This window comes from Triturus cristatus, chromosome 5_2 (assembly GCF_964204655.1).
Source record: "Triturus cristatus chromosome 5_2, aTriCri1.1, whole genome shotgun sequence".
Classification (NCBI taxonomy): domain Eukaryota; kingdom Metazoa; phylum Chordata; class Amphibia; order Caudata; family Salamandridae; genus Triturus; species Triturus cristatus.
In genome coordinates, this window is record NC_140588.1 from 803,471,642 (window position 1) to 803,489,469 (window position 17,828).

General features: G+C 48.0%; 1 protein-coding gene across 3 annotated transcripts in view; it reads left to right on the forward strand.

Moving 5' to 3' along the window:
* Positions 1-17,828, forward strand: part of MCF2 (MCF.2 cell line derived transforming sequence) — an 830,978-nt gene that overhangs the window by 663,660 nt on the left and 149,490 nt on the right. For all 3 annotated transcript variants that reach the window (XM_085607961.1, XM_085607960.1, XM_085607962.1), the window contains 2 exons: positions 10,215-10,436; positions 13,907-13,999. In XM_085607961.1, the coding sequence (XP_085464087.1) occupies positions 10,215-10,436; positions 13,907-13,999 (315 nt within the window). The remainder of the gene's footprint in view (positions 1-10,214; positions 10,437-13,906; positions 14,000-17,828) is intronic.

Sequence of the window (17,828 nt, forward strand, 5' to 3'; positions counted from 1 at the left end):
GGGACACCTGCCCATACTCCGCACGCCGGGCCTGAAGCAATTGTGCGGACGCTGTCAACTATGGGCCTATCCAGCGTGGTGGGGCACAACTGAAAAGCTCCTCACTGATCTCCACGACCGGCCTGGTGCTGCGGCAATTGATCCACAGACGCCGGGGTGCCTGGGGTCAGAGGAGTGATGAAACATTTGGCTAGGCACCGCGGACTGGGCCCGTGAGAACGTACATTGAGACATCCATTGGTGCAGGGTCACCCAAAATGGCGAAAGATAAAGAACTCAAAACATCCCAACAAGGGAAACTGCAAGCTATATGTGAATCCAGAGAAAATTTGGAGGGGAAGATGGCGGAAATCCACTTGGAGGTGACGCTGCTTCATCACGATCTCTGTAAAGTTTCTGAACGAGTAACCGAGGCTGAGCACCGCATATCAGAACTAGAGGATGTCTCTCACACCACACGGAAAGACCTTACTGGACTCCTGGCTTCTGTGGCAGAAGTGGCATGGAGGATGGACGATGCGGAAAACAGGGCCTGATGGAATAATCTGCGCTTTATTGGTTTTCCTGAGAAAGCATAGGGGTCAGATCCAGAACAATTTCTTTTGACCTTCCTGAAGAATACCCTACCGCAGGCACCATTCTCGCTATGTTTTGTCATAGAACGGGCGCATAGAATGCCGAGCTTCCCTCTGCCTCCGGGCGCTCCGCCGCGACCCCTGATAGCTCGTCTCCTGAACTTCCATGACAGAAACTTGATACTACGTGAGATCCGAAAGCAAGGAGAGGTCCTATATGAGAACACTAAAGTGATGGTTTTCCCGGACTACTCCCGTGATGTGCAGAAACAGAGACGGACCTTTGACCCGCTTAAGGTGAAGTTAAGGGGGCTTGGGCTCCAATATATGCTACTATTCCCGGACAAACTGAAGGTCATCTTTCAAGGATCCATGCTGTTTTTCAAACCCTTGATGAGGCATGGTCCTGGATTGAGGAGCAGCCACAATTGAGACGTGAGGCACCAAATGTCTTGAGCCGACTCTCGGGGAAACTAGGAGGGCCAAGTCAGGAGCACCCTAAAGAAAAACGTCTGAGACGAGTGTCCCGTATCCAGAATTCAGCTGGGGGCACACCGGGAAGAGCATTGTGGTCCAGGGACGTGGGGGAGCGCCTCTTGAAGTTGGAGGCGGAGGTGGTTCGGTTGCGCCCACTGCGGACCCTGATCAGGTCGGATGATACTGGCCATATTGAATTGTCCGAGATAGAGGATTCACCAGATGTGGACAGTGAACACCCGCTACTTGAGAGCATCCAGCGATTGGAAGCGTCGGGACAGACCCTGCCTGAAGCCGATGCACAGAAGCAGCAACTGACTAGCAACGGCGAAGAGGACTGAGGATTGGAGCCAGATGGCTCCCCAAAGACAGTAAGACTACCCTAAGGCTTGGTGGGTGCTGCAGGATTTAGACCAGAGCCGGGGAAGTATATTGTCTGTTGGTGTTTTATTAGTGTGTAGTTAATTAAGTGGGGGGGGGGAGGGGGTTACAGACCTCTCAGTAGACTACCCATGCCTGAGTTGTCATGTTGACGGATTGGGTAGTAGTGTGGGTACCTGAAGAGTATGGGGTGGGGGTGATTTGGACATTGTTTTGCATGCCGAGTTGAGATTGTTTTATGGGAAAGGGGACTGTTTGGCATGATTTGTATAGCAGAGGGCTAGGGCTGGAGGGGGTGGGGGCAAGGGGGGGGGACGTCCTGAGGTGGATCACTGGACAGGAGACAAACCAAGAGACACTTTACAATGGCTGATGACAAATATACAGTACTGACATGGAATGTCAATGGATTGGGCAATAAAGTCAAGAGGGGGTTGATGACCCGATACCTCAAGAGGTTTAAGCCCGATATCATACTCCTACAGGAAACGCAACTTTTGGGCTCGAGCTGTTCTTTCCTGGGAATGGGGCAATATACCACTCTGGCACAACTGGGATTTACCAAAGGTTCCCAAGGGGTGGCAATTCTTATTAAAAAGTCCACTCTCTTCCATGTCACAAAGAAATGGGTGGACGCAGACGGGACATACGTTGCAGTGCAGGGCATTTGGAGGCGCAAGACGTTTTTACTTATTAATGTATATGCACCCCCCGATTACAGCAGTGTACTTTAGATAGGTTAACGGAACTCCTCCTACACTCAGGCCCAGCCATACATATAATAGAGGGAGATTTCAACGACGTGTATGATCCCTCTCTGAACCGTACTCAAAACCAACCTGTATCCCACGGGCCCACAAAGTTGGCCCGATTTTTAGATGCCCTGGGGTTAATTGTCCTGTGGCGATGGCACCACCCGCATCTGCGAGCGTACGCTTACTTTTCAGGGACCCATAGAGTGTTCTCACAGTTAGACTACCTCCTTGCCCCGGGCAGGTGAGGTCCGACGGGTGGACGCAATAGACTATCTAGCCAGAGGCATCTCTGACCACTCGCCTCTTCTAATGAAGGTGGGTGGAAGGGAGGGTCACCAGGTAGCACAGTGGCGATTGAAATCGTGGGGATTGCAAGATGAGACAGTGGCTAAGGAGCTTCGGGTGGACTCCGAGCTATATCTTTGTGAAAATGAAGGCTTGGTGGAATCGGCAATCACTCTGTGGGAGGCCTACAAGACGGTACTCCGCGACAGAGCGCAAAACATAATTGCCCACAAAAAGAAACCTGAAGCCCAGGAAATTACAGACTTAGAATGCAAACTCCTCAGCCTAGAGGGAAGCGATCCTACCACGCTAACCGACCATACCCTTCGCCAAATTGACATAACTAAGCGAGACTATCTAGCACTTGCGACCAATGAGGTCCGGGCACAACAGTTGTCGACCCAGCATCGGCTCTATGAAACAGGGGATAGAGCAGGGAAGCTACTTGCATGGCTGGGGCGGAAGGAACTAGAGACAAGATTGGTGCTATCTATTAATGAAGGTACCATCACGCATACCACACCCTTGGCTATAACAGGGCCTTTTCTCAATATTACGCAACACTATATGCAGCCCAACCCCAGATGCAGGAGTCACAAATATGGCAATACTTAAATGCGATCGATCTACCCTCGCTCTCACAAGAGGAGAGGGATAGTCTGGAGGAAGATTTGACGTTAGCAGAAGTGACCGAGGCTATTGGCCAGCAGCAAGCAGGTAAGGCCCCTGGTCCTAGCGGTCTTCCGAGTTAATTTTTTTAACTAAATAGCACATTGCTAGTGCCCCACCTTCTCAAGATGTATACGGAGTCAAAAGGCCAAGGAATTTTGCCACGAGACCTCCGTGTGGCCACGGTGGTGGTCATTCCTAAGGCGGGGAAACCCCCGGCTGACTGTGGGTCCTATCGCGCCATATCCCTGCTCAACATTGAGGCGAAGATTCTGGCCACAATACTTGCTACGCACCTCCTTACAGTTAATACCCCCCTGATACATGGGGATCAGTCAGGTTTTATGCCTAAGCGGGCCACACGTTTCACCCTACAACACCTCGCAAACTGGATGGACAATGTGCAGAGTCGGGGCAGCCCTCCTATGCTCCTCTCGCTTGACACTGAGAAAGCGTTTGACACAATACATTGGCCCTTCATGTGGTGCATGGATGGGCTTCCGCCCAGTGCTCCGAGAGTGGCCGGCACTGTTATATGACGCAGCTAAGGCCACAGTCCGAGTCAATGGGGTTGTTTCCCCGAGTTGGCCGATCCAGCGCAGTACCAGACAGGGATGTCCCTTATCTCCCCTACTGCTTGCCCTAATCCTGGAACCGTTGGTCTGTGTAGTTCAAACCTATCCAGGGCTTGGTGGTTTTGTGGACGAGTCCCGTTTTTTACAGAAGAACCTATATCACTATACGCAGAAGACGTACTGCTTTATGTCACAGAACCAGCTGAGACACTCCCCGAATGTTACAGATCTCTGAAGAATATGGTGGCCACGCAGGCTACAAGATTAAGTGGAATAAGTCCACCCTATATCCGTTGAGCGGGGCGGTAAAGCCTCAAACCTACCCGAGCTGTCTGCAGCTTTCCACTGAGGGGTGTACGTATCTGGGACTTTACATCACCACTGACCCCATAATCAGGCTGGAACATAATATTAGACGGGTGGTACTGAACTTTCATGAAGATGTGAAGAGGTGGAGGAAACTCCCTCTGACCATAATGGGGAGGGCCGCCATTTATAAGAGGATTACGCTCCCCCAGCTTCTGTACATTTTACAAAACACCTACTACAAACTACCAGATACTATTTTCCCTGCCATTAACAGTGAACTACGACTCCTCTTATGGGACGGAGCTCACCCGCGTATAGCGCTGCAAACGTTGCAGCGCAATTACTATAATGGGGGTCTAGCCTTGCCGGATGTCAGAGCATATCATAGAGCAGCTCATCTTATAGTCATTAATAAATGGAACCATGCGCCGGGAGATCATTCTACTTACAGACTGGAACAGCTGCAATTCCGAACCCACACTCACTTACATTACATTTCCGGGGGAGCAGGTGCTACACGTCTCCGACCGGCCACCCAACAAGTACTGGCAGCCTGGAAGAGTGCGGAAAAGCAGATTAAACGGGAGTGAAGGCCTACGCGGGAGACCCCACTGTGGGAGGGTGCTAGATTACCCGAGATACGTAAGCTGAGGGGCTTTAAGAAATGGGACCTCATAGGTATCTCCAAGATAGGGGACCTGTTAGAGATGGGCTCCCTAGCATCATTTGCTTCGCTTCAGGCTAAATACCAACTCCATGATACCCAAGCCTACGCCTACCTTAGACTTAAGCATGCCTGGCACGCTGAAGGGTTGGACACTTAGACACTCCCGGAATATGCCCTGTTAGAAGGTAGGCTCCTACAAGAAGAGATCCCGACCCAAGCCATTTCCCTGACACGCAAGACACAGATCAACAATATACCTGACAACCTTGGTCCGCTCCGAGCCAAATGGGAACTCGCCACCGGCCCACTAGAGGATATTGATTGGGATGCGGCCCTCATGCACCCATGTGAAGTAGCGATTAGTTTAAGGTTGTGTCTCATACAATATAAGATCCTACACAGGATGTATTTTGATAGGGCACGCTTACATGCCATGGGGAGGGCTGACAACCCAGATTGCCTTAGATGCCACACAGAGCGAGGCACGTATATCCACACCCTCTGGGAGTGCTGGCACTTTCAAAGCTACTGGTATAGGATAGTGAAAGAACTGAACAATATCCTTGGAGATCAACTTGGGTTGGATGTAAAGTTTCTCTTACTAGGTATCTCCACAGATATTGATCTGCCAAGGCATAAGCTCCTGTTGGCTAACCTAGGGTTAGTAGTGGCCAAGAGAGATATAGCTAAAGTTGGGGGGCTCAACGACCTCCTACATTCATAGAGTGGAGGTCCAGTATGGATCTATATATGGTTGCAGAAAAGGTGGTCTACAAGGTGAGAGGGTACCCTTGTAAATTCTGGAAAATGTGGACGCCCTGGATAGAGTACTATGGCCTAGATTTCGACACAGAAGAAGGAGGAACAGGCCTCACGGAGAGCAGGACAGAGATTGGGCATTAACAACTGTGTTGAATTGCCCACTCTTGACAAATGTAGTCGTATTGGAAAAAGACCCTATATCTGTATATATGTGATACTGGTTTCAGTGGTGTCACTAGGGGGGTGCGGACCGCACCGGGTGACACCCTCACATGGGGTGACACCAAAGGGCCGGTGTGTGTGACAGTGGCTGTGCAGAGCAACGCAACCGCGGCGCAACGCAACCTAACCTGCTTTCAGGAGGAGGAGGTGCCTGTGCACAGTCACAGTGCGCACTGTCTCCTCCTCCACCGCGTCTGCGCGCCTCGGCATCGTCACTAGAGGGGTGCAGTCACAGTGATCGTAATTTTGAATCCGGCCCGGGCCGGGAATCCCGCATGCGCATTGGGCCCTAAGTGCGCGTGACTAGTCGGCATCACGAGGGTCGAGGAGGAGGTCTCAGCAGGTTTGACCACCCGCCATACTTAAGGCTAGCCACCGACCTACGTAGTCGTCCCCCCCCCCCCCCCGTCTGGTCTGCCACCATTGCCAACTCAGCAGGTGAGTGTGTTTCTCCGGCACTGCAGACCGGGCGGCACCAATTGATTAAGCCATGTGGGTCAGGTGGCGGTGGGTGGTGGTCAAGCCGCGGTTATGCGGATCTCTGCTCATGTCTGTACCTCGAAGGGTGTTATACTGTGTGTATCTCTTCTTGTTGTAAATAACTTCAGGCCTCAGTCTCGCCTGCTAGCGCGGCAGTTCTTCTCTAGTCTGACTCTTACTGAAAACAGTGGCTCCCTGCAAGACGGGGTTCTCACTCTCTTTCCTCTCCTTTCTTTTATTTGCACCCCTGTGAAATGGATCCAAAAAAGAAAATCTCTTTTGCTGGAAATCAATGTCGTATTTTTCTGACATTTAATTCCAAAGGGCAGCATCGTGAATAAAAGTTTAAAAATATGAAAAATGAATAACTAAATAATGTAAGACAGAGTGGTAGCAAACTGGCCAGATTTATTGTATTCACACCCAAACACATTAGCGCCAGTTTTACAGAGTTTGCCAGTGAAGCGCTATTTTTGTTGTCTTGGCTTTGTTTTCCCTGGGCTTGGAACTAGTGCACCAATCCTGGAGGGACTGCAATGTGAGGATTGAAAAACAAAATTTGTACTGCTGCTCTGCATCTAGGGATGTTGTCTTTTTTCACCATACTGCTTACGGTTTTGTAAGGATATAAGCAATGGCCATTGAAATAGGTCCATTCAGGGCCCTGTAGTCATGTCCTTAACTTTTCAGACAAAAGCACTCACTGATTTCTGAACAGTGAGTGTAAAAGCGTTAAGGTAACCATGTTGTTCCTGCTTACATTTCACATGGTTTGTGAAATTTTGCATCCCCTATGATTGTTTGCTTTTTCCAGGATGCTGTCACTTTTTTTTGTTGTAAATGTAGGCCACATATTGCTCTTGCCCAGTGTGTAATTTCAATTGAGCCGCATCCAGGTGTTTATAGCTGGCAACAATTGGGTTGTAGTTGAAGGCAGTGTGAGTTTTTCTCATTGGGGCAGAATGGTGTTCAGTGTGGGGGAGAGGATGTGGCACTATGGCCAGAGCTGCTGAATTTGGAACTGGGGAACCAGGTTCAGCCTTCATGACCAGTCCATCAGACCACTCTACTGAGAGAGCACTATCTCATGCTAGACCTTATATTAGAAGCCCCGGTGTCGTAGCACCAGCAGGGAGACCGTAGCATGACAAGTGTAGGTTAGCTTTCAAGACTTGTCCACCACTATTCATACTGAAGTTCACCTCCAGTCTTGAGGGCAGGCATATGAAGCAGCACACCCTAGAACAACAGTGACCCTGTCACTGAGATCACAGGACCCTTGATAAGGGCCAGCTCTAGGGTGGCGCAACCACTGTGACCGCAGCAGGTGCTGACTTTAGGTGGCTGCATCATTTTTGCAAGTATATTATGGTTTTAAAAGTGCTTGCTGCGGCTGCCTCCTTCCTGGCCTCCAGTAATTTTCGGTAACAATAAAAATGTCATGATGACTCTGGTGATTAATGTTCTACGTAGAGAGAGATCGGAATTTTGTCTAATGGAAAATTTGACTCATGGAAAGGTAGCTCAGAGGGTTAATGTATCTGCTGCAAAGAACATGTACCATGCAGATCACAAGCTGCACATAATGTAAATAGGCCAGTGGGCTATGCTTTTGTCAGAGAGACCCTTTTGTTACTTGCAGTTTATAAGTTAAAATCCTAACATAGAACAGTGAGCTATTAACTGTCACCTACTCCGCAGCAACACAAGTCACATTTTTTATTAACTTTTGATACGTTTGAGCTACAAACATTTTATTCGTTTAAATGGTCACATCATGCTGCAGATCTTGCATTATGAGGCAAATATGGCAGAGCCATTATTATTTAGAAAACATTTGCAAACTAGGATTTTTAGCCATTCATGTTTGAACTGCTGTTGTGGAAAAGGGAGAAGTGCTGATGACAGAAACTCCATGGCTCGGAGACAAATGGCTTGTGCTTTTTATCGTATTTGGGGACATTCTGTGATTAGAAGTATATCCCACTTTGTGAATACATTTTACTGACCAATAACTCATTATAACCTTAAATAATCATGTGTATCCATTGGCTGATTAAACTGAGCAGTCAAACCAAATACAAAAAATAGGGATGTTTGCGCATTCTGGCCACACCTCTGGCTCCGCCCACTGATCCAATCCTTGTGTTATTCCCGCCCTCTGATTCTCCACCCACAGTTCCCCTACTTTTTCCCCCCACTTCGACCACTGGTATATCATGTTGCCGGATAGTGGGAACACCACACCAGTATAAAGTACCAAACCTATGATATTATAAATTCCAATAAACTGTTGACTAGCTGGTAGCCCACTGTACAACCTGATTAATGAGTCATTATCACACTGTTGTTAACAGGCATAGGGGTCTCTGTCTGCTGAGGCACGGCTGGGCGCTCACTGTCTACACAGATTTGGGTGGTAGAAGAATAAATTGGTTATATTTAAATTCATGTTTCATGCTCGACATTTCATTTTTTAGTGTTCTCTGTAGGAATGTCTGTGATTTATGACTGGATATCCCGGTGCTCTATAAGGTAATCATTTACTATGCTTTAAAAGTTAATACAATCTAATATGTAATGATCAATGTGTTGAAAAATGCTTTGTTTTGTCCTTTCTGTCTCCCAAATTTTCTTGGGGTGGAGAAGTTCAACCCCCCAAACTCCCCCTAGTAGTGGTTGCTCACTGCGCTTGCTCGCTACACACCATGTGGGGGCTGGTCTCACTTTTACTTTGTTCCCTCTGATTCACTACATGTGTCTATTTTTGGTGATCTCTGAAAGAATGTCTATGGGTACATATGACTGGGTGGGTAACCTGATGTTCTTTAAGGTCATCATCTACTATTTACTGTGCTTTGAAAGTTGATACAATTTGAATATGTAATGAAAAATGTGCTGTAAAATTCACTATCATGTGACCTGGTGTCCTGGCAGCCATCTGTAATTTGAAATGTGAAGACGACACAAGGGGTGAATCTGTGGCGCTATCATTTTTCAGACCGACCATTTACTTCTGTCACTCCCATAAGAGTACAGGAAGGGGGGCGGGGGCTATATTTGGCTGCCCTTTATTGGGCATTTATGTGCTATTGATCTGAGACCTTTATTTGGAATAGCTTGTAGGAGCTCCTCCCCCCGATGTCCATGCCTGGGTGGGACGCTCAACTACGGTGTCATTGTCACACGACTCCACCATGGTGGAGAGCTGCCTGGCAGAAACGCATCCACCTGTTAAATCTGGTTAAACCGCCAGGCACGCCCTGAAATAAGGGGGAAGCCGGACTCGGAGCAGAGCAGGTCCATGCGGTAACTCGTGAGGGGGTGACACCATGAGTTACCCGCACCGGGTGACACCAACCCTTGTGACGCCACTGACTGGTTTAATCATGTGTTCCTCATTGGAGATGCTACTGCAACACCTTCTGCTCATAAGTATACCTTGCTGCCCACTGTTGTACTTATATTGTGCATTATAGATTTCTGTTTTCACCTGGATGTTTCATTTCTTAAAAAACAATAAAAATATAAACAAACAAAAAAAAGAACAAGTTAGTTGTGCCTGAAGGTGAGAAAAACTCTGTAAATGACTCTTAACGGTGCATCAATTTTTGAACTGTGTGATGTGCTTAAAACGTGTGGTTGTCTCTACTCTGGCCCCCAACTCCCCCAGATCATCCCCACCTGGCACAAAAGCCCCTAGCACCAGGACATTTGATGAATTTAGTCCCATAACTCCAGCATTTGTGGATAGGCCCCTTCATGCTATCTGCTAGATTTGAATTTTGTTTGAGTTTTTGCAGGCCCATGGCCCTAGTAAGCTTAGAAAGTATGTTTTACAAATGCGTCTTGGCTACCGAAAGTGTGCATTAATTTGAAATCTCAATTTATTTTGTGACGAAAAAGATTTGTAGACCTGGGGCACATTTATCTTCCAACGCTTATTGCAAACTGTTGTACCATGATATCATTTTGTGTGCAGTATTTTGTAAGGTGCACAATGTTATGGTGAAGGGACCGGATTGCACGTCAGCCCCTGTCGCGGTTTGTCTTGCAGGGTGACATCAACGAGTTTGGGAAGGTGCTGATGCAGGGCTCCTTCAGCGTGTGGACGGGGCACAAGAAGGGACCCACCAAAATGAAGGACCTTGCTCGATTCAAGCCAATGCAGAGGCACCTCTTCCTCTACGAAAAAGCCATCGTTTTCTGCAAGAAGCGAGAGGATCACGGATACGGCTATGATAAAACACCTTCCTATAGTTTTAAGCACTTTCTAAAGGTAAGCATGGCGTGGCGGGCCGGCCTGTTCCTTGGCAGCGTGCCGCACAGAGCAGGGCATAGTATCCGTGTCACAGGAATGCCCCTTATCTTGTAAATCGTAAATGTGTATTTGGACAAAGGGGAGGCTCCGTTCATGTTGCCTGGAAACCAAGCCAGTAAATAGAGCTTGTGATTTACTGGAAATGGGCGGTGAAAACGTCAAGTTCAGCAAGAAGCCTTTTATCAGATCCATTCACCCCATGTAAAGGTCCCATCGACGCCTGGGGCATAATATTAATTAAACAAAACACGTCATGAGAAAGAATGTTCAGGCGTCACTTGTACAAAGTCAAAGAAGTGTGTAAACGACAAAGAAAGAACTCATTTTGTAGACGCGCTTTGTACAGATGCGCAGACAGACAGCGCTACAGCAACACCGGTGCAAAGTGCACAAACATACTGGCACACACTGGCAAGATGTCAACAGGCACACTTGCACACGTAGACAAGCAACGTACAGAAACATTCTTATGTTTACTCATTCGTCCCCCTCAAATAATGGTATTTCCAGGCAATCCAATGTATTCCGGTGAATGAGCTTTATGTCGAAAAAAGCCTTTATTTTTTCCTGGATCATATACCTCGCTTTTTTTCTTACGCCCTGCCTGCCCGCCCGCTTTCATCCCCTTCCAGTTCAATGTTCTTGTTTTCCCCTCGCAAGTGTTCTTGGTGTACCCGCAGATGGTCTCAACCTTTTCCATTCTGGTGCACTAGTAACATAACATGTGGGTTTATAAAGCACTGAATATCAGATGTTTGTTACCTAACACAATGACACTTGACCTCGGCAGGATGAAAGGCTGAGTGGGGCCACAAGGATTCAAACCTGCGACCACAAAGGCAGCACAGATTCCTGTATCGGATGCTCTGAAACCTTAGCCCTACACCCCAAACCTTTAACCCTACACCACATACCCTTCCCCCTAACCCTAAACCCCTAACTCTTCTCTCCTTAATCCCTTTACTGAGAACCTTTAACCATAGACACCAAGCCCTTATAGCCCCATCCCATGAACCCTACAATCTTAACCCCTAATCAAAAACTCTTTACCCATCACCCAGTACTTTGCATACCTATCCCTTCAGCACAGCACCCCATTCAAACGGCCCTTACTACAATACATTTTTGGGAAAGCACCGTAGAAAGTGTTCCTTTTTCAAAGTATTTACTTTGGAATTACTAATTGGGGAAAGTTGCGTGTGGAAGTAGTGCATTCCAAGTTGCGTGTGGAAGTAGCGCATTCCAAGTTGCGTGTGGAAGTAGCGCATTCCAAGTTGCGTGTGGAAGTAGTGCATTCCAAGTTGCGTGTGGAAGTAGCGCATTCCAAGTTTCGAGACCATACTGTTTGCGCAAGTTACAGATGCCTGTTCAGTTCCCCCTGACGGAAGAGGAAAGACGAGTGCTTGTGAAAGGAAGTCCTGTCCAGGGTTCTTGCCTCGGTGAGAGCCAGGGCCCCTGGCCACGTATTGATCCTGGGCAACTGTGCTGGACCTCATGTATAAAAGCCCTGTGTCCCTCTAGTTGTGGATACACCATTGATCCTCACATGATGCTCTTGCACCAGACGCTATCCTGGCTGCTACAGTAGAGGGCACGTGTGCCTCAACGTGCGCAGGCAGCGCAAGGAGGCTTCAAGAGCCAGTGGGAGGTGGAAGTCTCAGCACTGTCCATGGGGCAGTAGGGGGAAAAAGTGAGTGTAGGAGATGGCCATAGTGCCAGTGCCTGCATTAAACTCTACATACAGTGTTTGTATTTTGTAATACCAGATAGGTGCTATGTAAATGGCTTCTGGACGGTTGGCAGAGCAAAGCCTAGAGAAGCAGAGGAGCACCTACCATTACCCAAGTTGGCTGCCTCTCCCACTCAACAGGTGCTGCCCAGGTGACCAGAGGAAGCCACTGGCGTCAGCCCTGTGGCGCGGTCCGTGGTGCTGCTTCAGCCTCAAAGCTCACCGCAGCAGCACAGGTTGGGCGCGGCAGGGGAGCTAGAGGGGATATTTAATCATGTCATGGTCCCTGGACTGGTGTTGGGGTCATTGATTGACAGTTGGATTGCTCTCAGACCAGTGATCCCCACTTTCAGCCAGACTACCCGGCACAGCCAGGATATGTGCCCTCCAGAGCAAGAGAGTGGAGGCTCGGCAGAAGCCTGTCACCGGTGCTGAGATGCAGGCTTCGCTGGCTCAGGGTGTGCGGGCGGCCCATGCCCGAGGCCAGGGGTCTTCACACTTTTTAAAGCTGCGACCCCTCCAGTGTAAAAAGAAAAAAAAATCCTTGGGCCCCTCAGAACTTTTCACAATCATTCTATTAAACTGGCAATGTTTAAATATGTTTAGACTTATTTAAGTAGTGCAGTAAAGCTCGACTGCCCCTTTAAAAATGCAATCAAACACATGATTTCCAAGCACACTATTCTGGTCAGCCAGACCTTACTAAACGTGTAAACGTATCCACAGTGCGATTATCAGACATGGGGGTGAGGGTTTTGAAGAATATTTGGAGTCACTTCCCCTTTCGACACATGCTCGCAGCGAGAATATAAATAACAAAAGACATTAGTGATGGCCCACTATAGAGGGACTTATGCGGCTCATTGTTCCCCTTAAAACAAAGCTTTGTCATTGGCATGGTTTCTTTTGGCCAGAGCCTTGCGCCCTCTCCCCTCCCCCCTCGGATCACTTGAGGCCCCTCTAGGGGATGGTGCCCCCCAGTTGAAAGACCCCTGCCCTAGTCGTGGTGGGCCGGGATGGCTCAGTCCGCTGCTGCAGGATGTTGCTACATGTCTCACTATTTTATGACTTGATGCAATAGCCAGAAATTGGAGGACATTGGTGTCCTGATGCTGCAGCTCGGGCACTTTTCTTGGCTGAGGGGGATGGACCTGACGGTCACACTAGATTAGGACAGTGCATAGCGCTGACTCTGGGTGGGCAGTGAACCAAGCGCTGTGGGCAGTGTGGGAGAGCGACTAGGCACAGCACTGACTCCAGCCAGCAGCGAAGAGGAACAGACCGAAGCCCGGCAACTGCTGTGCCACTTCAACGAGTGCCTGGCAACGCAGACAGGAACTACTTTCTGCAAAGGCAAACATCCGAGGATGCCGCGGGCTGATTCAAGGTGTGACAGGGCCCCGTGGAGCCGATGCCTGGGGACGAGCACGCCCCCAAAAGGCAGTTTCTGAAGAGGAATCTGTTGGGTTACGTGTTGTGTGTGTGTTGTATATAGTGCTGACATTAGGTCTGCCACACAGCTAAAGCTGGCTAGATTGAGACCTAAAAGGGGGGAAACATGCCATCTTTTAATATGCTAGTTGGTTAGACAATGTTGAAAGAATTGCGAGATGTACATTCAAATTGCACATTCTTTTTGTTTAAAAAAACTGCAAAATAATGCTATAATTATTAAAACCGTCACTTTCATGTTTAATAGATGAATGCTGTGGGGATCACAGAAAATGTAAAAGGAGATCCTCGGAAGTTTGAAGTTTGGTACAGTGGCCGGGAAGAAGTTTATGTTGTACAGGTTTGTGCCACTCCATGCAGCTTCTGAAGTTGCAGCATATTTAATGTCTCGACTTAGCCGTATTGTTTTAAAGTCGGATTTGAATGTATTTAATGATGTTTAACATTAATACTGAGGTACTTGATGTGGTCTAACAATTGCATAATTGTTTCAGCATGTAATACGAATGGCGTGTGTCCGAGTCAGTCAGACGTTGGCTTGATGTACTGACTGTCCAACTCCTAAAAGGCATAGCCAATAGGTCTCGCCTTTGGGTCCTTATAAGTGTTTAGCCATGCAACAGTTGCATAACTAAATACTTATAAGGTCCCAAAAGCAAGACCTATTGGCTCTGCAAAGCGGCCGTGTGGCCGCGAAAGTGAAAGTGATCGCGATCACGATCACACATCAAAGCGGCCTCAAAAGTGAAAGTAATTGCGGTAAAGCGCGGCGCGCGCACCCGCGCACATGCACTGTGGCTCTAGGCTGGCCTGGTAGCACTTTTTGGAGCCCTCTCAATAAGTCTCGCCAGACTAGCGCATGCGCTGGGTCAGGCGAGACCTAAAAAGCAAACCTGATGCACTACTGTATCGGTATGAATCTCAGTAGCAGCTGGTGTCGGGGAAAGGTGGTAGGGCAGCGCGGGGGCCAGTAACATAACACACAATAAAAATAAAGTACCTGCCGGTCGTCTGCTCGCCGCTCTTCTGCTGCTCTTGGCACGGGCTACAGCTCCCAGACCCCCATATGGCCAATCCAGGCGCTGCTCGCATTCCTATGAGAGCAGTGCCGGGTTTGGGCGGAGAAGGCTTGTTTTGCGCTCTATCGGGAGCTGGGAGCCTGTGCCTGCTGCTCTCTCCACCCAGTAACACAGCTAGGTGGGAGAGATGTCAGTGCACATGATGGTTTGGCCGTCCTAAGACAGCAGTGCCCACTTCTCCTCCTCCCCCTGCTGCAGTGCTGTGCAACCCCCCCCCCTCCCCCCTCCCCAAGACTCAGCTACATGACAAACATTATAATGACCATCATTTTATTTTTCGTTTGCCTCTGCTGGCAGGGGGGCGACGCTCCTCCACCATAGCGGAGGAGCCACCGCTGATGAATCTAGACACTGTCTCCACCTTTTAAATCTTTCGGAGGTGGACAAGTCTCGTGACTACTCCCACCCAGTTCAGCTAGCTTGTCACAATTATTGATGTTATTTTTAATTGTACTCTGACGTTTTATAGGCACAGTGATGTTTAACAAATCTTCTTCAAACTTAGCAGCTTTTCAGACGTGAACCTTTGACTGTATCCCTCCCTTTACCTCTTTAGGTGGGTTTTGTATTATGGGACATGTCAGTTTCATCATGCTTCAATAACTGCAGCATTGCACAGTTAAAAAGCTAGCCTCCGAAACATAGCCATTGTCATACAAAGATTTGGGTCCCATGCACCATAGGTCACGTTACTTTGAGCACCTTTGAAACTAAAGCAGGCCAGCAGCAAGCACCGGGGACCCACACCTAACTAGCTGTGATGGTCACATGTGACTCCATTGCCTCTAAGAGTGATGACATTGTAATGGGTATAACAGATAAACACAAGGAAATTATATTGTCCCCATAAATGTCATCAACCAGCAGCCAACAAAGTACAGTGACTTTGCCAAGGGTAGCAAGCAAGGTGTATACCCCAAACACGCATTCTCACAAGGAGGATGCCCCTTTGCTTTAGACCGCTCATAAAATTCACATTTAGGCTGCCTCTGTTTTTCTCATAATTTTACCAATTCGAAAGCACTCCTCCAGAATCAAATTAAGAAAGTACGTGCAAGGTCCTTTATTTTGATTGTTGTGCAGTCCGCGCTGTTGCAGATAGAGTTCCTCCTGGCCTCACACTTCCTGGTTGCCCTGGAGAGGTGCCATTTTGCAACGCGCTGTAGTGTCCCTCTGTTGTTTGCGTCGTGTGCAGATTTCTTGATCACTATATATGGCCAACAGCACTGCAGAACGTGCAGCAGATGTGCCAAAGGCAAGCCCGTCTGCACCTGTCCGTGCCTCAGCTTGTCCTAGGGCTTGGGACGCTACCCAAGAAGCCTTTGAGAAAAGGTGCAATTGTATTCTTAAACTGCACAAATCACTCCTAAGTCTCATTCCCACTGCCAGTTAGGAAATCTTTTTCTACACTACAAAACTGCTTTTTATTCCCTCTATAGCTTCACCTTCTCTCCCCTACCAACCACCCAGATTCCATTTTAGAATAGTTTTAGACCATTTCCGTAAATAATTCTCCTCCATGACTGTCCCCAGCCAGCTTTGAAGTGGATGAAAGGGACTGCAATAGATACTGAGCAAATCTTCATGTGGAGCCTGGGTCTTTCTCTTGCCAACACAGACCAGGGAAGCATGACAAAGTTACCCAGAGTACAGTGCCTCAAAGTAAGAATTCAGAGTATGACTGTGCCTGAGAGATCCAGGGCTGTTTTCCAGCCACACTGGTAATTGTGTATGAGACCCCAGAAGAATTCATACACAAACTCACCCAAAACAGGTGACACCCAGGAGACTGTGCTTGAGGCTGAGTGTATGACTCCCAGAAGACTATGCCTGGGAGCGAGACATCCAGGAGACAAATGTGCCTGAGACACCAATGGAATCTTCCAATGTACGCTGATGACTGCATCTAAGACCGCTAGAGGACTCCATACGAGCCACCCAAAGAGATGGTGCCTAAGACACTCAAGGACTGATTCTGTGATAGTTTAGTTTAGTTTTTAAATTTATAATGCGCGACAGCTACCCAAAAAGGGTTTCCCGGCGCAGAAGCAGGGCAAGGCGTGATAGACAGAAAGCATTCTATTTATCGAGCAGCCGGGTTTTTAGCGACTTGCGGAACTTGATATAGTTTGTCTCATTACGGAGAGCAGTGGGAAGAGAATTCCAAAGTGAGGTGCCTAGGTGTGAGAAGGATTTGCCACCCATCAGGGCTAATTTGAATTTCAGGACAACAAACCTTCCTTGGGTGGCTGATCGAAGATTGCGAGAAGGAAGGTATGGCTTGGCCAGGGCCAGCAGGTAGCTGGGAGCATTGCGGGATTTAATTTTGTGCATATAGTTAAGCGCCTTGAATTTTATTCGACTCTCGATTTTCAACCAGTGTAATTTACGTCGATAAGTCGAGATGGGGATGGTCTTAGGGACTCCACATAGAAGTCTAACTGCAGCATTTTGGGCTATCTGTAGTCTGTGAATTACCGATTTATTTGATCCCACATAGAGCACATCACCGTAGTCAAGCCTTGATGTAATTAAGGCATTGACTACCGTTTTTCTAGTCGCTTCTGGTAGCATCTAACAAATTTTCTGCAGCCATTTAATGATGAAGCAGGTTGTTGCGACTTTGACTGATTGGGGATGCATACTAAGTGCATCATCAATTATGATGCCAAAGTTATGGACTTGTGGTGAGGGGGGATGGGAGATCACCCATTTTGCACTGCCAATGTTGCTGGTTCCAGAGGTCTTTCTGTTTTCCCAACACCAGTACCTCTTATTCTCTCCATTTAATTTAAAAAAAAATCTTTTTCATCCATGATGCTATATTGTTTAGGCCAATTTTTAGAGCAGAGGGGGTAGTTGTGTTATGTGAAGATAGGGAGACAATCATTTGAGAATCATCGGCATAGGAACACATGGATAAGCCGGATTTCTCAGCCATCTCAACCAATGGTCTTACGTAAAGATTAAATAATAAAGGGCTGAGGATGGATCCCTGAGGCACCCCATGGGCAAAATAATGGACTTCAGAGCAGGCAGTTTGGGAGAAACCTTGGAAGGTACGGTTGGAGAGGAAGGCAATGAGCCAAT